This window comes from Saccopteryx bilineata, chromosome 7, assembly GCF_036850765.1.
Source record: "Saccopteryx bilineata isolate mSacBil1 chromosome 7, mSacBil1_pri_phased_curated, whole genome shotgun sequence".
NCBI lineage: Eukaryota > Metazoa > Chordata > Mammalia > Chiroptera > Emballonuridae > Saccopteryx > Saccopteryx bilineata.
Genome location: NC_089496.1, coordinates 60,982,705 through 61,006,814, shown reverse-complemented (window position 1 = coordinate 61,006,814; position 24,110 = coordinate 60,982,705). Strand labels below are relative to the sequence as shown.

The window sequence follows — 24,110 nt, the reverse complement described above, 5'->3', positions numbered from 1 at the left end:
GTCTTAGAATTGGTTATTCTCCTTATTATCTTTATTATTTATTATTATTACTATTATTATTTTATTATTTTGAGTAGTGTACCATCTGTAAAATCGCATTGGATGCCTATGCCTGTCTTGGGGAGTTTTTTATGTCATCCATGAAAAGTCTAGACAGCGGACAGGAGCTTGGTTCCCTCCGCCATTCCGCAGGTTTCTCTGTTCTCGATGGTTACAGCGGATGGTTACAGCGTCGACGCTGTTATTTGTCGAGTGAACGTTGACCGGCTCACTGAGGCAGGCAGGCAGGCGTGCTGGGGCTCAGCTTGTTTTTCTTTATTGGATGCGGCTTCTTCTTCTTTTTTTTTTTTTTTTTTTTGTATTTTTCTGAAGCTGGAAACGGGAGAGACAGTCAGACAGACTCCCGCATGCGCCCGACCAGGATCCACCCGGCACGCCCACCAGGGGGCGATGCTCTGCCGCGACCAGAGCCACTCTAGCGCCTGGGGCAGAGGCCAAGGAGCCATCCCCAGCGCCCGGGCCATCTTTGCTCCAATGGAGCCTCGGCTGCGGGAGGGGAAGAGAGAGACAGAGAGGAAGGGGGGGTGGAGAAGCAGATGGGCGCTTCTCCTATGTGCCCTGGCTGGGAATCGAACCCGGGTCCCCCGCACGCCAGGCCGATGCTCTACTGCTGAGCCAACCGGCCAGGGCGGATGCGGCTTCTTTTATAAAACGATGCCTGTGTGCTGTTGACTCGGGTATGTATCACAATAGGGTTGACTTCCGAAGCCCCCCCCCCTCCCCCGGGAATCAGAAGGAGCCACACTGGGATCCCTTTGTTACCGGAAAGGGGACCTGGCCCCTTTGGGTCGTGTGTGTGCAGGAAAGATCGATCTCAGGACGTGAGTCAGGTGATGTTGCCAGTATGTTGATTACACACAGCTGGGGACAGTGGCACACGGAAGGGCCTAGGATAGGAAAAGCAACAGGAGAGAGTCTGGGTGGGGCTGCTTTGCCTTCCTGGGAAGGCAGAGAAAGACTTTGGAGACAGATTCAAGGGGACCGGCCTGTGGGGGCGAGCTGCCCGCTGCCCGTTGCTCCCCTGGTTGCCAGCCTCGTGGGGACCCTCAGAGTTTAGGAGACGCACCCCTGTGAGGGGGGAGGAGGACGGCATGGGTGTGCTCCCAGGAGAGAGAGCACAGGTGCCGGGTCCTTTGTTTTGAGAGCTTTTAATTTTCCATTGATTGGAGAGAGAAAGAGAGAGAGAGAGAGAGAGAGAGAAAGGAGCATCAACTTGTTCCACTGAGTTCCATTTAGTTGTGCACTCATTGATTGCTTCTCGGATTTGCCCTAACCAGGATTGAACCTGCGACCTCGGTGTGCAAGAAGGATGATCTACCCACCGAGTGCCCAGTCAGGGCCTGTTTTTGAGGTTTTTTTTTTTAAAAGGCTGGGAGCTAAGGGGCAGTCTTATGGGAAGATCTCGTTAGGAGATTCCTCGGCTGTGCCAGGTGTGCCCATTCAGGATCCCGATCGCTGTTGATGGGTCAGCCCCAGCCAAGGGCAGGGGGCTCATTGGTCACGGCAACTGGTCCTGGTGTGGCCCAGCTGGGTCGGCTGCTTTGCTGGGTCTGGCGCTGAGACGGAACCGAGGCCCAGGATTCTCTCCAGGGAGGCGACTCTCTGTGTCCAGCTGTCAACTGCTTGGCCCGTTGACTCAGCTGTCTGCCTCCTGTTTTCCCACCGGACTTGGCAAGGAGCCTCCTGTTTTCCCACCGGACTTGGCAAGGAGCCCCCCAGGTCCTTACTCCCGGCTCCCAGCTGTCTCCGCACCTCCCGCTTCCTGGCCACTGACAACCCTCAGAAGCCCGCGGGCCAATGGGGCCGTCGGACACGGTAACCGGGGAAAGGGTTCGGTTCGGTTCCGGGCTGTCTTGGATCCGTTCCTTGTGTCTCACCGTAGAGACGCTCGATTTGGACACCTCAGCGCACTGTCACCTGGGCTGGGTTTCTCTGCTGCGGAAGAGGAGACTGCGGGGTCCCCCACACTGTACAGTGTCCCCCACCTTCTGGATCAGCAGTCAGACCAGGAGCACAGCGGGGGCCCTATGGGGACGGCTTGGGGGCTCTTCCCACCCGTGTTCCTGACCCTCTCCCCCATCTGAGACTCAGGGAGAAGGGTCCGTGCCTGATAAAGATGGAGGAGCTGAGGGCCACGCCGATCGATGGCTTAATATGGCCCGAGAAGCAGCTCTTTCCTGTGTAAAATTTCATACAGCCTGGAAAAAAAAACACACCTGTGTCCTCTCTCTAGTTTGCGATGGGGGAACAGAGCTTGGAAGGGCTAAACAAGAATCCAAGAGTATCTGCCGGGCAAACGGCAGGGCTGCAATCCCAGCACCTTCCTGCTCACCTGCCCCAGGTGTGGGATGCCCCCCCCCCCGCAGGCACGGGCTCCCCAGCCGCACGCACGCACGCACGCACGCAGAGTGAACCAGGTGCCTGCACCTCCTCTGTAAAACCGGCTTCACGATTTCTGAGGAACTCATGGCAGGAATTCTCCATTTCCTCGGCAAACCTGAACTGACAGCCCGCCCGGTCTTCCCAGGAGAAATTAACAGCAAATAAGGAGACTGTGACGGAGATAAAAATACATTTCTGGAAATCATGTGAAAAGCTGAGGCCCCAAATGAGTCTCTATTACGATTCCAGACACAGTCTCCTCCTCCTCCTCCTCCGGCAAGAGCTGTAATGAGAGGAAGGGAGGAGTGGGCGAGAGGGAAGGAGAGCGCTACTTAACAGGCCTTGAACTTCAGGGTTCCCTCGGCCGGCCGCTGAGATGAACCAAAGGAGCCCTGGCTGGGTCGTTGGGCCGGTTAGAGCGTCGTCCCAGGACGCCAGGGTGGCAGGCTTGATCCCCGGTCAGGGCACAAAGGAGAAGCAATCACTGCGTGCTCAACTAAGTGAAACGACGAGTTAATACCCTTCTCTCCCTCTCTCTCTTTTTCCCTTTTCCTCTCTCTGAAATTAACAGAAAACTTAAAAACAAAAAACATATCCAAGCAGAAGAAACCACTCGCCGAAAAGCTCCAATCGTTGGACTAAAAAGTCAATATGTCTTTGAATGATTATAAACAATTTACTAGTTGCCTCTATGCAACCAACGTGGTGAGCATTCCCACGTCCGTGGGGGCCCCTGGGGCTGCGGTTAAGGCCACGAGAAGGAACACTGTGGGGGTGGGGGGTGAGGAACAGGCCTGACTACATGTTTGGCAAACATCTCGTCTGTCCACCAAAGGCAAAAGACAAGTGGGGGCGGGGTCCTCAGGTTACAACCGTCTCTACATAGGACATTTTGAGTTTACGACAGCCACTCCCATAAAAACTTTAAAAAAATTGAAACGTTTTGGCTTAGGCCATTAACGTCGTACTTCTGCGCTACATGGGCGAACTAGTTCCAGACCAGCCCGGAACAATTCTGTAAGCAGGTAGGGAGGCCTGCAGCAGATCCCGTCCCCTCCACATGAGCTGCTTCTCGAGAGGAAACACCTGTCGTACAGGTAGAATCCTCTCCAGCGTCTCCTGACTGGTCCTCAGGCAATCCTGAGTCACCTGACCCCGTGTCTCCAGCACCTGCTGCAGGTTCTCCTGCCTCTCCAGCTTCCTCCTGCCCATGGATCCCTCTCTCCCACCTTAAATGCCCCTTCCGGGGTGCCAGCCAACCTCAGGAACGAAGGTAAGGAGTGTTTTTTACACTCATTTTTTTGTCATTTTTTTTTCGGTTACTACAGTACAGTGTACAGTACAGTATATTTATGTCCTTTCTCTTTTTCAGTGGCTTACTTGTGTTTTTATGTTCTAGAATAGATGATGATGTTACAACTGTGTTAGGATAGTAGGTACGTGACTTCGGCGAGGGTGTGTTTCGACTGACACCCACATTCGGGTTTTGTCACTGTCGTAGGAACAGAACTGTGTTGTCACCTGAGGGCTCCCTGTATGTTCTCAGGAAGAACAGAGTGGAAATATTTATTAGGTCGTCGTTGAGTCTGTATTTTATTTTATTCGTTACTTTGTTCTACCCTGAGATGTGGACTTGCGGAAATGGAGAGACAGAAGTAATTGCCTCCGTAAGCTGATTGTCCTCAGAGAGGAGGTGGCGACCCCCTCCTGTAGCTAGAACCCCTTTGTGTCTCTAGTAATTGCCAAGTCTGTTAGGTTGGCTTCCCTGGCAAATAGTCATTTAAAAAAAAATCCCATATTCTTTATAAAACTGCAAATGTTCTTCGGAGGAAATTCATATGCAAATGAGGCTCAGCCTCTTCCCCGAGGGGACACAGAGACAGGCTCTCCTGCGTTCTGATGGGAGTGACAGCAGCTGCCGCCACTGCTCCCAGTCAGTGCCAGCCCCTGGGTATGACAGTCACATGCTCCATGGAGGGGACAGGGTCCAAGCGGAAGTGAAACCCCACTGGGGCCGCGGCCGAGACAGAGCGAGGGTCACGGAGCTTGGATGCAGCACGGGTGTTTCTGTGGGTCTGGTGGGCCCCCGTCTGTCTGTCCGATAGGTGCCCAGGTGGTGTGTGCTCGGGGGAAGGGGGGTTGGGCCACGGTCAAGAGCAACTAAGCCAGGAAACCAGGAGCCCGGCAGAATGGGTTGTAGGATGAGGGAGCACTGGACAGTTCTGGTCACAGGGAGCTATTCAGGAACACGGACCGATCACTGGTGTTCAGCAGACGTGGGAGTCGTCCCCGAGACGTCCCTGGTGAGAACATCACCAGGGGTGACCCTTCCGACAGGTCCCATTGACTTCTGGAAACTCCGTGCCACGCAGGGAGATGCCTGCCGTTCAGACTCGGAACAGGTGTGGGAGCGGGTTGTAGAAAGTGTCTCCTATCACCCTCTCCCCTCAGCCACCCACCAAGCCCACCCGTGGAACCCAGCCAGGTGCTGTGGGACTGTCTAACTGACGTCATCGTCTGCTGAGCTCACAGACCCGATCGATGGTGGCTCTGTTTAGTATAAAACATGCTGCGTTCTGTACAGTGTCACAGGGGGACTAAGTCAATCTGGGTGATCACTTAGTTAGCGGTTTACAGAAATGTCTAATCATAGGCTTGTAACCTGAAATTCATAGAATATGTTCTGCTCACTGTAATTGAAGAAAAAATTGGGTTTTGTTTTTGTTTTTTTTTTTTTTAATATGTGCTCAATTCAAAATGACTGAAGCAGAGTATAGAACCTTCCAATGTGGGGCCTGGGTTGGTCATGTCTAGGTTGGTGGGCGGTTTGTGTTTGCTGAGGACCCTGTCCTGACTGGCGTCTGGGGCTGCAAGCTCTCCCCCGGGAATCCACCATTCCAACCCTGGGGGTGGATGCCTCCAATTCCTGGGGTGTCAGTGTAGGGACTTGCAGGGGGGAGCCCCCGAGGTCACCTGCCACCTTGGTTTGGCTAGAGTGGGGGTCTCCTGCCCCCCAGGGGTGGGTTGGGGAGAGGGGTCTCTGTTCACGGGCTGCTGTAGCAGGGGTGGAAGAGGAAGACACTTCCCTGGACTCGGCCATTTGTAACCTTCCTGCCAGAGAAGGCACTTACACCCCTCCCACCACCATAGCCAGAGTCGGCCTCTGAATGGGGCTGGCGGGGGGTGGGGAGTGGGGGGGTGGGGGTGGTGGGGGTGGGGGTGAGGGGGAGTGACCCTCAGAGGGGGCAGCTGGTGTCTTAGGCCCCCTCGTGGTGGTGAGGGGAAGTGACCCTTGGAGGGGGCAGTTGGTGAGGGGTGGTGGTGAGGGGGAGCGACCCTCGGAGGGGGCAGTTGGTGTCTTAGGCCCCCTCGTGGGGGTGAGGGGAAGTGACCCTTGGAGGGGGCAGTTGGTGAGGGGTGGTGGTGAGGGGGAGCGACCCTCGGAGGGGGCAGTTGGTGTCTTAGGCCCCCTCGTGGGGGTGGGTCCACCGCGCAGACCCACGCCGCAGACCCCGGACCCGGCCTGGCCTGTGCCTCTCCCGTACCCTGGCCGTGCGTCCCCGACCCAGAGAGATGTCCACTCCTGGCGCCTGCGTGTCTGACAGTGTGTGCATTTATTAGTATCAGAAGTACAAACGTAGGAATCCAGATACAAATACAGAGGGCGGCCCAGCCACCAGGCCCAGCTGGCCTCGGGCGGGGCGCCGCCCCGAGGGCACAGTGGGGACAGGACCGGCGAAGCAGGCGAGGTGCCGCGAGCCCCTGTCGCCAAGGCACGTCGGGCGCGCAGGTGCGCCTTTGTTTCACGAGGACACCGGGAGCTGCAAGGTGCGCGGGGAGGACAGGGACCTCGGAACCGCCCGGGGCGACCTGAAGACCCGGAGGCGGGGTCTCCACTCCCTCGCAGCCGGGCTGGTGGAGGCCACTGGGTGAGGGTGGGGACCCCGGCCCCGCCCTTGGCACAGGCACTTGGGCGGGGCGGCCCCCTCTCAGACCAAGCTCGTCCACACTGCACACTCAGCACTGATTCCGAGGTGCTCTCAGATTCCGGATCTCTCCGCCCTCCTCCCACCAGGGTACCACCCAGGCCACGAGCAGCCCGATGCACCCTTTCTGCGGGGGGGGGGGGGGGGGCATCTCCCAGCGCCCCTCCCAGTTTTACCTCACAGGCAAGCTTCAAAGAGAGAGGACCAGCTCACACGCTGTGGGTATTCCCACGTGTCCCACGGTCCACGGTCGAGCCGCGCTTCCTCGCGTGGGGCGTGAGAGCTGCATCCTAGATGAGCATGGCCGTGGCTGGTTGCCACCAACATCTTGGGCACCGCTTTTAGCCGATCGGACAGAACTACGATGCACACAGATCAAGGGAGGGCTCCGAGGCGTCCCCGAGTCAAAGCACGACCCTCAGGTGCCCGCACCAGCAGACCAAGTTCTCATCAGGCATTTTCAACGTGAACATCTTAAAAGAGAGATTGTGGTCCTGACTTTCTAGGACGTAGAAAGATGGTTAGTTCCTCTCTCTGTCTATCTGTCTCTCTCTCTCCTTTCTTCTCCACCGAGGGCTTAGCCAGCTAACCTGCCATCACAAACGAGGAAAACTGGACTCCCTTCCAGTGAGTCAACTACGCATGGGAGTGAGGGGTAGAGTAACACACACATCGAGAGGTTGTTCCATTTTGACCACACTGTACATACATGCGCGCGCGTGCACACGCACACATGTAAGTCACTGCATGTAAACATGAGATGGCCCATTGCTCCTCACGTGACAACCCAGACCCGACCCCTGGAAATTTTACTCTGCTACAACCTTTCCCCCACCCTCAAAAATGTGTTCTCGGGAGTAAACCTCGGGCTCAGCCTAGGAGCGGCTTGTGAAGAGAGACGTGATCATGTGGTGGTAAACGCGTGTGCGTGTAAACATTTGCACTAGCACAGACTTAGTCGTTTGGGACGTCAGGACGTTTGCAAATGTTAGTCTAAACAGAGATCGTTGTAATAACCATTGTAAATGTGATCAATATCGTAGGCGTGTGTCTGTTTCTACCTAGAAGTAAAAATTCTGAGAAAAATGGGGAATCAAAGCCTAAATTCAAGTCTTAGAAGAAGCAGCTTACTGATTGTCCTTTTTGGGGCTAATGAAATCTGCAGTGTCTGCAGACGCAGATTTTAGGGAAAAACAGATAGTTCTTGGCTAATCCAAATGTGTTGTTTATGAAAAGGAATAAAAATTCCAAATGAGGTAAAAACAAACAAACAAAAACCCAGAAGTAACCAACAATAAAAAATTAGGCGGCGTGTTCCATTCGAAGAGTTTCAAATCCTGGCTGTGACAGGGTAGGCAGCCAGGACCCCTGGGACAAAGAACAGTCTAACAGCGTTTTAGGCAAGCAAAATTCTGCACTATTGTTTGTGTATTTGATACTTAAATTAAAATGAAACTTTTCCATTTTCTCCTGCATATAAGTCCTACTTTTGTTATGTTTTGGAAAAGACATGAAGCTTCTCTGTTCACTCAGTAGCTAAGGATGATTATAGAATATGGAAAGGATATTGATGATGATGGTGGTGGTGGTGGTGGTGGTGATGATGGTGATGATGGTGGCAGTGATGGTGGTGGTGGTGATGATGATGGTGGTGATGGTGGTGGTGGAGATGGTGGTGGTGGTGATGATGGTGATGGTGGTGGTGATGGTGGTGATGGTGGTGGTAATGATGATGGTGGTGATGATGGTGGTAATGATGATGGTGGTGATGATGGTGGCAGTGATGGTGGTGGTGGTGATGATGATGGTGGTGATGGTGGTGGTGGTGATGATGGTGGTGGTGGAGGTGATGATGGTGGAGGTGATGGTGGTGATGATGATGGTGGTGATGGTGGTGGTGATGGTGGTGGTAGGGGTGATGATGGTGGTGATGATGATGGTGGTGATGGTGGTGGTAGTGGTGATGATGGTGGTAGTGGTGATGATGGTGATGATGGTGGTAATGATGATGGTGGTGATGATGATGTTGGTGATGATGGTGATGATGATGATGGTGGTGATGGTGATGATGGTGGTGATGATGGTGATGATGATGATGGTGGTGATGGTGATGATGGTAATGATGGTGATGATGATGGCGGTGGTGGTGGTGGTGGTGATGATGTTGGTGATGATGGTGATGATGGTGATGATGGTGGTGATGGTGATGATGGTGATGATGGCGGTGATGATGATGTTGGTGATGATGATGATGATGGCGGTGATGGCAGTGGTGGTGGTGATGATGGTGATGATGATGGCGGTGATGATGATGGTGGTGGTGATGTTGATGTTGGTGATGGTGATGGTGGTGATGGTGGTGATGATGATGGTGATGGTGTTACAGCACAGTTTACTCTAAAATCCTATCATCATATTGAGCCGACAATTGAAAAATTTAGTGAGTTGTGTGAATTTTCTATCATTACTTATATTTTAATTACAGAAAAGTCCCTTCAGAATTCAGTTCACCTCTCTATAGCTTCCTGGGCCACCCTGCACCAGCCGGTGCATGGACTCAATTCATGGGCAGGTTAGAGGACTGGTGGGTGGGCTTCTCGGGACACCAGCCCTCAATAGAGGACGGGCTGGTCCCATGTCCCCATCTGAGGGACTGACATGCTGCTCTGTGTATTGAGGGCTTCACTCACTGACAGAACTGACCCCCCCACATTTTCCTGTTAGAAACATAAATGGCACATGGTAAAAAAAAAAAAAAAGACCTGTTATAATAATAAATATGTGCCCAATGAAAGCTCCCCTTAGCTCCTGGGTATCCGAGTCTGATCCTGAGTCAGGACTTCTGCTTTGTAATGGAAAATGGAACTTCCGTCCTTTCGTGGAAAAGCGGTTCGGTGGGAAAAACGAAGAAGAAACCCCACATACCGAGGAAAGAGAGGAAGGTCTAGCTGCCACCTTCTCCGGCTGGGGTTCTGCATGGTTGGCAATGGCCGGCCTTTCCCACTGGTCAGGTGCCAGCTCGTCAGGCGCAGAGGACCCTCCTCCCGCATGTTGTGGGGGACAGCCACTGGGCAGGGGCGAGTTTTATGTTGTGTCTAGAAATGTGGAAGATGACACGGTACAAGTAGGGGGTCGCCTGGAATAATCGAAGCAAAAACGATCTACAGCTCCCTTGACTACCTGAGTGCCGCATTCCACATTTGCTTGGTGTGTGTCGTGCACGTGTGTGTGTGTGCACACCCCTGTGGTTCTGCCTTCCTAATGATTTCCTGGCTCACATTCCTGCACAAAGTGACCTGGAAGACCCCTTGCTTAACTCATAACGTCAATAACTTGCTACTGACTGCTCAACTCATTTTTCGTGGCGCTGATTTAACGTGGCCTAAAATCTGTGTTTTTTCATGTGAGCAGAGGAAGAGGTGTTTTACTGACAACATTACAAACCAATGCATCGTTGAACTAGAGCAGTGGTTGTCAACCTGGTCCCTACCGCCCACTAGTGGGCGTTCCAGCTTTCAGGGTGGGCGGTAGCGGAGCAACCAAAGTATAAATAAAAAGATAGATTTAACTGTAGTAAGTTGTTTTATAAAGATTTATTCTGCCAAACTTAGCGAAAATCTGACATAAAGCACTTGGTAAGTAATTATTATTATATGCTTTAACTTGCTGTAACTCTGCTTTATAAATTTTATAGAGCAAAGTTACTTCCCTACTTTATAAATCGCCATGACTGTGGAACCGGTGGGCGGTTAGAAAATTTTACTACTAACAGAGATACAAAAGTGGGCAGTAGGAATAAAAAGGTTGACTACCCCTGAACTAGAGGATGTTTTGAAAAGAGAGAGGAAAAAAAAAAAAAGAAACACTCTTTTTTGACCTGAATAGAACTAAGACAGGCTTATTGTGCCTTGGAATCGTTAACTCATAATCAGGGGAAACTTTAAAAAGTGGAAAATTTAAAAGCAGAAATGCCCTCTTTTCTGGCCTTCAAAACTATCAGGCATTTAAAAAAAAAAAAAGCGCCAAGTTTGTATTCTCTCAGAAATATGAAGGGCTGTGCTGTTAGGTGATCCTGTTGTTATCTCAATTATATGCGTTCTTTTCCCCCCTATAAATATGATAGAGATCGGTTTTTATAGGAATATCGAGAGCAACAAGGAACGCAAGAAGGGTCTGGTATTGAGCCTGAACGGTTATTTTCCTGGTTCTTTGGATGTGATCCTACCACGTGTGTGTGGAGGTCGTGATAACGTGTTGTGTGCCTCGGAATGTCGCTCACAGACACACGTGAGACAGCGTCACATATGCTTCCTGCGTTTGGGGGCGATTTCACATCCACAGTGTGGGGTTCATAACTTGGTTCTTTCCCCCTGATTTCCAGACACCTCTCTGAATACTTATGAAAGGACAGTGTTCTGAAGCCCCCTGGTCATCAACATCACGATGTAGAGTGACAGCCGATTAGAATCGGGGAGGAGGGAATTTCCTACGTCTGTGGTTTTTATCAGCTCTCTGGGAAAGCTCTGGGAACGGCTCTGGGAGAGCGGGGAGAGAACTCAGGATGCTCTGCGTTTGGGGAGCGTTGCTACGGATACGTAGGGACCAGATAAGGGTCAGAGAGCAGTTCATATTTGACAATCCACGGGACCCTTCCCCATGCCTGGCAGCCGAGATACAAATGATGGAGAAAGAAGAGGTTTGTCCTGTGTCCTAGCCCTTTGGAGGAGGAGAGCCCTGGGGCTTCCCAGTGTGACAGGTGTCCCAATGCACAACGGGGCAATAGGGTTATCGATTGATCACCTTCCTGGGCTGCCAGCGTGTGGCATTTCGCGGAGCAGAAAAAAGAAAAACAAAAAAACCACTATGGCCAGGCAGAGAGACTTGGTGAGAAGGTTCTTTGCAGACACTTAACACCCCGTCACGAGCACTGATGTCGCTGTATTAAAAGATCGTCCCCAAGGTCTCATGTCTCGAAAGCCTTGTGAGCTAGCCCGAGCCTTTTCTGGATGGAAGAACTGAACCCATCAAAACTGTGACACCCCCCCCCCCCGCCCCCCAGCTGACATCTCCCGGGTAAGCTAAGACTCTTTGGCCTGTGAGAAAGGAAACCCTGATTCCGACGCACTCATGACATAGAAAGAAAACCCAGCGTGGAAGGTGGGTTCTAAGGCATGTGTTGGGTGACCTGGGGGCAGTCCTGGTTGGGCACAGAGTGAGTTAGAGGGGCCTGCGCCTCCTCAGTCCAGTATCCGAGAGTGCCGTGGTTAGTGGCGTGGGGACTCCGCGGATGCCGGAAGGCGTTCTGCTCTGAATCCCGCAGACGGGAAATGGTCTGTTCTTCCCTCCTCCGCCCAGCCAGGGCGTGGCTGAAAGAAAGAGGGATGGTCACAGCTGTATGTGTAGTCCACAGCGGTCAGAAATGAGGAATCCTTGTCAACACGTACAAATGTCACCTCCTGGGTCTTTGCCACAGTGAGGGACCCTGTAGTACCTTTGGGATGCAGGTCGCTTGGACAGCTTCCTCAAGCTGCCACATGGCCACCACCCAAAACACTTCTGGGTTCTCCATGCAAAGCAAGCCAGCGGGGCTGGAAGGGTGTGGGGTCGGGGTGGAACAGTCTCACACGGTGTGCCCCACACATGTACCCTACTAACCAAGTGTATGGCAAAGGACAGTCCTGCCACTGGGGTGACTCTTTCCCCTCACGCTCTCCTGTGCCCTCTTCTCCCCAGCCTCCAAATGAAACAGTCACACCTACTTAAATGAACATGTGCGCTCCATGTGAGCAGCACACCGCTCTCCCGGACCATGGCTTGCAAAGCTCATCTGAGGAGTCGCGATGGACATGGAGACCATGAGTGGGAGACCCGCTGGGGACCAGGGGGTTCTTCTGGGCCTGACCGGTGTGTCCATCGTGACACGTGCAGGAATCTATTTTCTATTCAACAAGTGACAGTCTATTGGACTCTGTTGTTATGAGGGTTCTCCTTCCAGGAAAAGGAGCCATGAACCCCTGTGTTTAGACCAGCAGGGATTCTCAGGATGGGGGTGGGGGGAGGGGAGAAAATAGAGGTTGTTGGTATATATCTCCTATGTTGTATATCATTTTGTGAGAACGGCCGGCAACGCCACAGGGTTGGTGTGGCTTTAAAATCAGAGGCGTCGATCAAATTTTCAAAGGTGAAATGGGACCAGGTCGACATCACAGAAAGGCTTTGGGTTATTTTCCTCCTAAGAAGAATTCCACTCAAAACCTCGGTTCCCTCCAGGACTTCTTTAAAGATGCCTTTTGCTCTGATTCCTGGTGTGAAATCCTTCCCAGCGTGAGAAATGATAAATTTACAAAACGTGACATCGTCTTTAAAGAGGGCTGGCCTGGGACTGCCTCCCCACCCCCCACCCCCGGGGTGCTCAGTGCTCTGCTGTGACAGGCCGAGACCCCTTGGTCACTGCTGTGACAGGCTGAGATCCCTCAGTCACTGCTGTGACAGCCCGAGACCCCTTGGTCACAGTCACGGTGCCTCCTAGATCACCAAGCGTGGGAGTGTTGTCTACACACGAATAGGGAAAACTCCCAACAGAGCAGAAATTTTTGCGGAAGCCAACAAAGTGTTTCTCTTCCGATATTTATCGTTATATATATAAATTTAAATCAAATTTGCTAAGTCGAAGCTGAAGCCAACTGGCTTCTTGTGGTCTGTAGTCTTTGGGACGGGCTTGGCTGTCCCACACTATATTATGTAGACTCACTCCTTGGAACCTGGGTGATCATATAGCCACACGTCAGCACGCCCTTGATTGGCAGTGATGCTTACCAAATGAAAAAGATGTCTCTAATTTCAACTTTCCTGACCCCTTCCACGATTCCCACCCCGTCTGCGTCTGGCCAGCACCCAGGAAATTGGGGGAAGTCAGCACTTTTATATATTTTCTCTGCACAATGTTTGACCTTTTTCTCCTCCCTCATCCCCCCCTTTTTTTTCTGAGACACAACAGGATGTCCAATAAAGAATGAAAATAAAGTTCTATGGTTTCCAATTCAATTTGATTCAGTTTTCCGGTGAGAAGCACGGAGATTCCAGTACCAAAATGTTAGTATCGAAATTTTAGGAATGCCTAAAGCATCGTTCATGAGCTGGTAGCCCCCCCCCATTTTTTCCTATCACTGGTGGGAAGTTTCTGAAGGGTCTTGGGAAAGAGATACCGAGATATACGTGCTCCAAACTTGTATTTCTCGGCGACCACAAAGAACTAACATCACAAAGCAAGTCGGTTTTCTGCTATAAAAATATCAAAAGAGGAATCATGTCAAGGAACGTTTATCTTTGGGATTTTGCTATGCGTTTGTATCTCAAAGTAGAAAAGTTATTTATTATTATTATTATTATTAATTTTTGGTTCATCAAAATAGATCATTGATGAGAACCATGACCCTTTTTGCCTTTTAACATCTCATGCGATGTGTCACGCACATTCACATTCGCTAAGAAGAGTTAAAAATCCCACCAACGTGCCTTTCACACCCTGGGAAGCACTATCAAGACGAAGGCTCGTGAATGGTGCACGCGTTCCTCTCACGGATGAAGATAACCCTCAAACCCACAAGAGCATTGACATCACTGCACACTCCGGCCACCACTCCGCCCAGCAAAACACGATTCTTATACTGAACTCACGCCACACTAGTCCAACCACCTCTGGCTCAGACACTGCTGAGGCTCAGTCTGAAACAAAGTAATGACCTTCTGAGGTTCATGAAACAAAGTAATGACCTTCTGAGGTTCATGAAACAAAGTAATGACCTTCTGAGGTTCATGAAACAAAGTAATGACCTTCTGGGGTTCATGATACAAAGTAATGACCTTCTGAGGTTCATGAAACAAAGTAATGACCTTCTGGGGTTCATGATACAAAGTAATGACCTTCTGAGGTTCATGAAACAAAGTAATGACCTTCTGAGGTTCATGAAACAAAGTAATGACCTTCTGGGGTTCATGATACAAAGTAATGACCTTCTGAGGTTCAAGAAACAAAGTAATGACCTTCTGGGGTTCGGAGAGACTCAATAGCACTGATTTCAGCAAAATGGAAAAAAAATCTGGAAATCATAATTTACTCCTCCACTGGAAACTTTGGGGTGGATGACACCTGGGCCCCCCTCCCAAGCCAGTGTGTGGCTGTTAGGTTAAGGGATGGTATTTAACCACGACGGAGCCAGGAAAAAACAGGCCACAGAGAAAGGACGCGGGCTCGGAACTCACTGCCCTTCCCACTTGAACTCGGGCCGCCCCCGGGGAGCACTGCCGGCCAGTGTGGTGCGTCTCAGGCAGTAGTGACTCAGCGCGCGCAGGCACTGGTGCCACACCGAGGGTGGCAAAGGAAAGGTCTAGAAGGTTGGGGCCTGAGAGCACACCTCCGATGTCTGCCTCCGTGTGCTGCAGATTTCTTTGCTAGGGTGACAGGGCAGAGGCTCCCGGGCTCCCTACACCATCCTGGAAACTTCACAGATTTAGGAAGGGATTGCGAGAATCTGACTTGAAAACTCGGTCCTCGCGCGTGTGCACGTGTGTATGTGTGTGTGTGTGTGTGTGTGTGCGCGCGCACGTGAGTGTGAAATACATATGGGAGATGGGCCACACATTCTCCTATACTGCTCAGAGGTGAGGCATGCCTTGGGAGACGCTGAGCGGCATCCTCCGGGCTGCTCCCGTCGGTCACTACGGGTCTGGGGAGGGTGACAGGTCACAGAGGGGGGCCTAGCGCACGCCTCACTCGCCACCCCCAGGGGACACTTAGAGGTACAGGTACCCAACCCAGTAGACCAAGTTGAAGAGCAGGAAGGAGGTGGGGAAGAAGACGCGGGAGTAGGAGTCCAGCTCCGAGATGTCTATGTGGATCCGCCCTTTCCTCCAGGACCCGGACTGGCACTCCTCATAGCAGCAGAAGAAGCCCCGGCAGTCCTTGCCGTCCAGGCACTCGTAGACGCAGGTCTCCTCCAACTCCTGCCAGGACAAGGAGCTGTTGTTCAGTGTGATCATCGTGGGCGGCGGCGGCGGCCTGATGTCCAGCAGGGAGTAGTTCTGTGGGAAATGGGAACGAGACAGAAGTCACCGGGCGGGGCCGCGGACACAGGTCAGCTGGGCGGGGTCCATCCCGCAGAGACGATAAAAGGAAAGGCAGGCGGATCTGACCGCAGCAGGCTTCATACCATGTGTGTGGGAAAAGGCGCAGAAATGACTGTGACAACATTGCCAACGAAAGCTGAACTAAAAAACTAAGCAAAACACACACACACACAACACACACACAGAGAGAAAAGATTAATATCCTTGATATATTCTATATGCGACGGTATACATTTTATTATTACGTTGTTTTCTTCTTTTCCAAGTGAGAGGAGGTGAGATAGAGAGACAGGCTCCCACATGTGCCCCCGACCGGGTTCCACCTGCCCCCCTATCTGGGGCCAATGCTTTGCCCATCTGGGGCCATGCTTGTAACCGAACTATTTTTAGCACCTGAGGGAAAGGCTCCACAGGGCCATCCTCAGTGCCTGGGGCCAATGCGCTCAAACTAATCGAGCTATGGCTGTGGGAGAGGAAAAGAAAGAGAGAGAGAGAGAGAACACGAACGGAGAGGGGTGGAAAAGCAGATGGTTGCTTCTCCTGTGTGCCCTAACTAGGAATTGAACCTGGGACTTCCACATGCCAGCTCTACACTCTACTGCTGAGCCAACGAGCCAGGGCCAGTATACATCTTATATCAGATAAAATACACTATACATAATATAACACACACACACACACACACACACACACACACAAAACCTGGCAGATTGCTACTCTGGAAAGATGAAAAGACAAAAAAGAATTACAAAATTATATAAAAACGTGCAAAACTTAAAAGATGTGAAAAGCAATCCACAAAAGCAGGAATTGCAAATAAAAAAACAAGTAAGGAGGCCCTGGCCGGTTGGCTCAGTGGTAGAGCGTCAGCCTGGCATGCAGGGGTCCCGGGTTCGATTCCCAGCCAGGGCACACAGGAGAAGCGCCCATCTGCTTCTCCACCCCTCCCCCTCTCCTTCCTCTCTGTCTCTTTCTTCCCCTCCCACAGCCAAGGCTCCATTGGAGCAAAGATGGCCCGGGCGCTGGGGATGGCTCTTTGGCCTCTGCCCCAGGCGCTGGAGTGGCTCTGGTCGCAACAGAGCGATGCCCCGGAGGGGCAGAGCATCGCCCCCTGGTGGGCAGAGCGTTGCCCCTGGTGGGCATGCCAGGTGGATCCCGGTCGGGCGCATGCGGGAGTCTGTCTGACTGTCTCTCCCCATTTCCAGCTTCAGAAAAATACAAAAAAAAAACCCCAAAAAACAAAAAAATAAGTAAGGAAACAATAGTGAGCTTTGTCAATCATTGAACATGCTAACAGAGCCGTTTGCAGGAGCATTTTTCCATGTAGCTATCTGACCTACTGCAGGGGGCGTTCTGCGCTGGGGCTGGGGGGGACAGGGTTTGGCAAAGACTCTGCCCCTCTAGCCCAGTCAGGTGCTCCTAGGAGTTCATACTCAGTATAAACGGTCACAGGTGTATGCAAAACCGTAGCGATAAGAACATGTATAAACGTGAAAAAGTGTGAATGAGCCCACCGTCTAGCCGAGATTGTATATGGGCATCAGTCACGACCATGACACCACAAAAATAAAAATGACCCTATGGAAGGATATCAGTACCATGGAATACCGCTCGGTCATGGAAAGAAGGAAATCTTACCATGTGGGGCAGCACGGATGGACCTAGAGGGTGTTCTGCTCAGGGCACTAAGTCAGACAGGGAAAGACAAGTACCCTGTCAGCTCACGTCTGTGTGGAATCTTGAAAATAAACGCACAAACAAGACAGACACAGACTCATCGATACGGAGAGCAGACTGCCGGCTGTCAGAGGGGATAAGGGTTGTTGGGGGGCTGGGTGGAAAGGGTGAAGGGGTTGAGGAGTACAGGTAGGTAGTTTCAGAATAGTCATGGGGATGTAACAGATAGCACAGGGAATATAGCCCATAATATCGTGGGAACTATGGATGGGAATATCGGGGGGAGGGGACACTTCACAAGTTATATAACTGTCTGACCCCCCCCCCCCGCCCCCTCATGCTGAACATCTGAAACAAATATACAATACTATTGAAGGCCAACTAGACTTGAAAAACAGAAGTTCAGCGATAGTATTTACGACACAAAACCCTGCCCACGACCTATTTTTGAGTTACTGTGCACTCATCTCTGGGTAGAAGGGCGATGACTAATTTTTTTTCCTTTATTTTCCAAATTTTCTAACTTGGCTGTTAAAAAAAAAAAAAAAGAAAGAAACACGTGTTGAAGGGAGGGTGAGCGTTGCTGTTCGGTATGTAAGCAACGCCACACCCTCCCGTCTTGGTTTAGGAACAGTTCGCAGAAACGTGGGCACATGCGGCGAGACACATACAGAAGGGGCTTGCAGGGTGATTCGCTCGTGAATCCATCTCGAGGGCTCTGGATGTAACAACTGCGGGAAAAGCAGAAAAAATAATTACAAAACCGCTGTGAAAATCTTTGCATTGTGTATATCACCCCCCCCCAAGACCATCCTTTAAAGTCTGGTGACATTAACACCTGTCACTTGTGTGTCCCACTAAGGAGGTGCTTCTGAATACAGGGGGTCCTCGGGTTACGCCACAATTCTGTTCCTACAACAGTGACATAACCTGAATTTCGGTGTCGGTCAAAACACACCCTAGCCTAAGCCACTTACCTACCCTAACACAGTCATCACATCATCATCTAGAGCAGTGTTTTTCAACCAGTGTGCCGTGAGACATGGTCAGGTGTGAGTATAAATACATTTAGAAACTATATTATTAACTATATGTATAATATGTACTGTGTTAGAGTGTCATTTTGGTAGGTGGTGTGCCCCAGGATTTTGTAAATGTAAAAAATGTGCCGCGGCTCAAAAAAGGTTGAAAATCACTGATCTAGAACATAAAAACACAACTAAGCCACAGAGAAAGGAAAAGGACATAGATACACTGTTGTACCCTGTACTGCAGTAACAGCAAAAATGACACAGAGTCTATCAGTAGGATGCCAATGGTGTAGGCAGAGACATTTATGTCTCAATTTTTTAAAGTTTTTTGTGTGTGTATTTTTCTGAAGTGAGAAGTGGGGAGGCAGAGAGACAGACTCCCACATGTGCCTGACTGGGATCCACCCAGGCATGCCCACCAAGGGGGCGATGCTCCATTGCAACGGGAGCCATTCTAGCACCTGAGGCAGAGGCCATGGTACCGTCCTCAGCTCCTGGGCCAACTTTACTCCAGTGGAGCCTTGGCTGTGGGAGGGGAAGAAAGATAGAGAATGGAGAGAGGGAAGGGTGGAGAAGCAGATGGGCGCCTCTCCTGTGTGCCCTGGCCGGGAATCGAACCCGGGACTTCCACATGCCGGGCTGACGCTCTACCACTGAGCCAACTGGCCAGGGCTTAGAATTTTTATGGGAGTGAGCGTCGTAAACCCGAAATGTTGAATGTCGTACGTCGGCACTGCTGTAACCCAAGGACCCCCTGTGCCTGTCTTGCTTCCCTAAAGTCTTGTTGAAATCACTCTTTACGTCATGTACTCTAAGATCCTGAGGAATACAGATAATTTATCTCAGTGATATACCCTCCTATGGGTAGATCTACCCCCCCCCCAACCCCACCAAAAAAAAAGCTTTGCTACGGGAACTCACCGACGTTTTCTTCTTAGCGGTGGTGGGTCTCCTACAGCTCGAATAGTAGTTGAGGGTGGCGTACTCCATCAGGGCCGCGAAGACGAACAGGAAGCAGACCGTCACAAAGAGGTCCATGGCGGTCACATAGGACACCCGGGGCAAGGAGTTCCTGGCTATGGTGCTGAGCGTGGTCATGGTGAGCACCGTGGTGATGCCTGCACAGGGGGACAGGGACCACCACACCATCAGTAAGCCACACCGGCCCCTCCCTTTCCAACACGGCACTTCATTCCGAGGCGACAGCTTCTCGTCATGGTGCCGAGCGCAATCTAATCGTAAATGCCCAGGTCTGTGCAATTTAAGCTGCACCTCCTGTGACATTTCTAGTGCCGTCTTCCCGGTAACATTAAAATCCCCGAGTGAAGAGGAACACCTTTCAGCTCATCCAAAACTTCTCCAACTGTTTGACATTGTGTCTTTTAAATGCTTTTCGTCTTTAGTGAAGATCCCATTGGCAGTTGCATCTGGCCTCACCAATGTCTTGTGACCAGATGAACTGTCCTCTTTCTTAAGTCTCTATCTTTCGGCAATTTGTAAATTAGCCCCCTTTCTTTAAGACATGGCTGAGCGAGGTAACATTCGTGAGTCTTCAAAAGTAAGTTCTGCTTTTGTTTTTTATTTTATTATTATTATTATTATTATTACACTGATGTAATGAGGCTTGTGAGCATCAGATTCCAGGATGGGGCTCGATTTTGATGATGACATCATCCTTGGAGCAACTACCAGGCGAAGCCTATTGATTCATTAAACTTCCTAACCTCAACTGTAATGGAAGTGGCCCGGATGGATTCTACTGTCAGAAAGAAGAAGCGAGCCTGGCTACCAGACAAGTCATGCTACAAGGCGCCCTCTGGCCAGGCTAAGTTACCTGCAAACTCCCCCCCCCCCCCCGCCCCAGGAGGAATCTTATGAATCCTTCTGTATCAAAGTCGTACCAACTGGGTGGGAGGGTTTTCTTTGGAGACTCACCCAATGCCGTTCTTGCTGGGGTTGCATCCTTTTTGATCCAAAAGGACACCCAGGATAAAACCACGGTCAGGATACAGGGGATGTACGTTTGAATCGTGAAATAGCCCATTCTCCGGCTCAGTTCAAAGTATATCGTCATGACAATATAATCACCTGCAATACATATAGTGTCCATATTAAGGCCACTTCTTGGGGTGAAAGGATACTCCAGGGAAATAAGTTATGATGCAGTTCAAGAAATGAAAGACTTGGCTAGAAATATGTGTGACAATGACAACATCAGATAGGAAAGGGGTTACGTTACGGTGCTGGGGTTGTTAAATTTAATTTTGGCAGTAACCATGGCTGGGCAAGGCATTTTACTGGTCGTTAAAAAGAAACAAAAAGAAACACATTCTTTGGTAGAGAAAATAGATATGAATTCCATAACAGACAATGACTCAAGGAGTCATTGCTGCTTGAATTCGCTGCATGTTGAAAATCAAGGGGTCACAGATGAAAAACTCAACCGTCCAGCCAACCCCTGGTCATTCTGCATTGCTGCTGTTTTTTAATAGTAACAGAACTCCACATAAACTTTTACAAAGACACTGCTGTAAACTGGTTTACGTTTCTATTTTTACAGCGCATGTGTTCCAGCTTCCCTGAGCAGCTTGTATACTTCATGTTTTATTCAATGTCTTTACATTTATTTTAGGGCTCTAGCACTTAGGCTGTGGCTGACCCAGAAAACGAAAAGACCGAAAAAAAAAAAAAAAAAAGATCGGATGACCTCCTGCTCCCTCCAACGAAAGCAGAGCCAGCCCCACAAAGGAGGTGGGAGCCACGGAGGTTCCCGGAGACGCCACAGGCCAGGGTGCCTGGGGAACCCACCGTGCGCCCCACTTCCGAGTCATGCTCCTTGGGGGGAGCGGAGGGGCGTCAGAGGAGAGGGTGTCCTGGTGGACAAAGGTGTTTCTAAGCTGAAATACAGAGGTGGGTGGGCCCAATGTGTGGGTGGGCGCAGGGGAAAAGGGGTTCTTTCCAGGGGACCTGCTGCGATTGTGTCTGCCATTTGTCCCCCCACCCCCCAACCCTGCCCTTCCTCCTACTGCGTTCGGAGTCTGGCACCTGAAATTCATCACGTCCAGAGCTGAGCTGTCACCCCACCCCATGGCTCCTCCCACCACCCCTGCTCTTTATTCGGCTGCTTCTCTCTCACTTATTCAAAGTGGAAACCCAGGGACCACTGCTGACCCCTCCTCTTCCCCCTTCACCGCCTGCCCCCCATCTTGAGTCACCCCACCTGGGCCAGGTACCACTTCCTGTCCTGGACACCAGCGTGTCTTCCTGAGCTCCGGACTGTGCTGGGTCCAGCCACCAACAGCGCCTTCCCGACACACACACACACACACACACATCGTTACATCCTCTCCTAGTCGTTTTAAACCGGCACCTGGCCAGCCGCTGCCCTGGAGCCACACACGCCTTTATTGCGACCTCCGCCTGTGTTTCCGCCCGCCGGGCCACCACACGCTCCGTGCTGGTCTGCGAGAGAGCCAACCACCTGATGCGGCATGAAGCTGCTAGACCCGGAGGTCTCAGTCGAATTTGCTGAGGCTTAGGGTGATTTCTACCTTCGTGGTCCTTGAAATAGTTCCCTGTTTTCACAATCCCCAAGGGTAAAAAAAGAAAAAGGTTGAAAACCGCTAGCCTACGCCATTCTGCAAGAAACGCCCTCGGCCTCATTGTCTCTTGTGTTCTGGGTGCTGTGGTCTCGTAGGTCCTCAGACACACACACCTTGGTCGTACCCCGTGGGCCATGGGCTCCTTCCCTGCCCTCTACGGTGCCCCCTTTCCCCTGCACCCATGTGTGCCCACGTAACTTTGAGTTTCAGCTTAGAAACCAATTTGCTCCCTGGGAAGTCCTCTCTGCCCGCCTCCCCCCCCCCAGCCCCCAGAAGCATGATTAATTTATTCCTGTAATTACAACATTAATATCTGTCTTCAAGCCCAATTAGCTGGCTGGGTTAGAGAAGGTATTTCTCTGGTGTGCCACTGTTATTTAATGAAGAGAAATCAATTAGTTTCTGCTTAATGGAATAATATGTTGAAATTCCATGTTCATTTAAAAGAGATCGACAGGGAAACGATATTGAACGAATGAAAACCACGCCTTCCAATCAACTAGATTTTTTTTTTTCCCTTCAGGACGCAGTGTCCTGTTGCAGCGATATTCAGGATAGTTGATAGAAACATCAATTTTTGAGATCATTTCCCCAGAAAACATTTATAATGTTAAGCAAATTAGCATCGCAGCACCAAGGAAATCAGAATGATTAAACTGGAGCAATCAAAAGAACATGAAATATTTTTCTAAGTGATCTGAACGCCAAGTTACATCATTTCCTGGGGAAATGTTATTGAATTATATGAGGTATTAAAAACCTATTAATTTCCCCCATAACATTTCAGTCTAGAGAACCACACAGAAAAAAAGCAGTAGACGGAAAAGTAAAAACAGGATAAGTCACCCTCATGATGACAAACAGCCCCCCCCCCCCCCCCATGGAATATTGAGAGTCGAACGATTGATGGCAGGCTCCCGAGGAAGCGAAACAGGGACAGTTCCAGAGAGGACACGCGGTTCGTTTCAGCGAAGTCATTTTCTGTCCCCGGACCTGCACTGGACGGGCTGCCCAGCTGTGTGCTCTGCAAACCCCTCTCCCTCACTCGGGAGTCTGCCTGGACATCCCGCCCCGTCGGTGTGGGAGTGAGGTGGGCTGCTGGGCCACAGTTCAGGCCTTGACCCTGGAGCTGGCTCTTGGTGGTGAGTTTCTGGGACCCACCCCCAAAGCAGGAGTTCTGAGGGCCCCATTTTCCAGCTTCCACAGGGTACAGGCACCTGGGGATACAGTGGCAGGAGGTTGCACCTCCATGGACCTGTGCAGGATGACCCACACACATCCGGGGAGCCACTCGTCCTGAACAGGGAGGAGGGGACCATGGAGTCATCCCTCCCTCCCTCTTTTCCTTTCTTTTTCCAAATGAAAGGAAGGGAGACAGAGAGACAGACTCCCACATGCACCCTGACCAGGATACACCTGGCAACCCCCATCTGGGGCTGATGCTCTGCCCATCTGGGGCCATGCTTGCAACTGAGCTATTTTTAGTGCCTGAGGCGGAGGCTCCACAGAGCCATCCTCAGCACCCAAGGCCAATGCACTTGAACCAATTGAGCCATGGCTGTGGGAGGAGAAGAGAGAGAGAAAGAGAGAGAAGGGGGAAGGGGAAGGGTAGAGAAGCAGATAGGCGCTTCTCTTGTGTGCCCTGACTGGGAATCAAACCCGGGACTTCCACATGTCAGGCTGATGCTCTACCACTGAGCCAACCGACCAGGGCCAGCTTGTGTTTCTTATTTGTCTGAATCTGATGTAGACCATGTCCTTGTAGAAGACAAGAGCCCTGCCCTATTTCTGAAAACATGTGGCTGCAAGGTTTCTCAGACAGGTCTAACCCATGCCTAGATTAGTTAGTTTTACTCTTCTTCTTTTTTTAAATTTTAATAATTGATTTGAGAGACAGAGAGAGGAAAAAAAAAAACCCATGGATTTGTTCCACTTATTTATGCATTCATTGCTGGCATTTTTCAGAATGGGGACAGAGGAAATTCATAATTTGTATCTGATTTCTTGAAGAAAGGTTACAGGCTTAATTGAAGCTAATACTCCCTGCTTATCAAAGATTCTCAGAGACTTACTGCTTCTTACATGAAAATAAACATGTCCATTTAAGCAAGAGCTTTTTATGAAAAGGGAGTTGGTTCTTTTTTAAAAACAAATGTAAGATTAATCCTCACATTGGAGGTGAACTTTTCCAAAAAAATGTGATTGTGCATCTCACCAACAATGGGGTTGTTTATCCTCAGTAATCT

General features: G+C 50.8%; 1 protein-coding gene across 1 annotated transcript in view; it reads right to left on the bottom strand.

The window, feature by feature from the left end:
• Window positions 1-13,102: 13,102 nt before the first annotated feature.
• GABRG3 (gamma-aminobutyric acid type A receptor subunit gamma3) overlaps window positions 13,103-24,110 on the bottom strand; it is a 189,362-nt gene continuing 178,354 nt past the window's right edge. The window contains exons 7-10 of the mRNA XM_066239879.1: window positions 20,198-20,350; window positions 19,184-19,380; window positions 17,903-17,962; window positions 13,103-15,509 (exon numbers count right to left, since the gene is read on the bottom strand). Coding sequence (XP_066095976.1) covers window positions 15,222-15,509; window positions 17,903-17,962; window positions 19,184-19,380; window positions 20,198-20,350 — 698 coding nt within the window. The 3' untranslated portion in view covers window positions 13,103-15,221. The remainder of the gene's footprint in view (window positions 15,510-17,902; window positions 17,963-19,183; window positions 19,381-20,197; window positions 20,351-24,110) is intronic.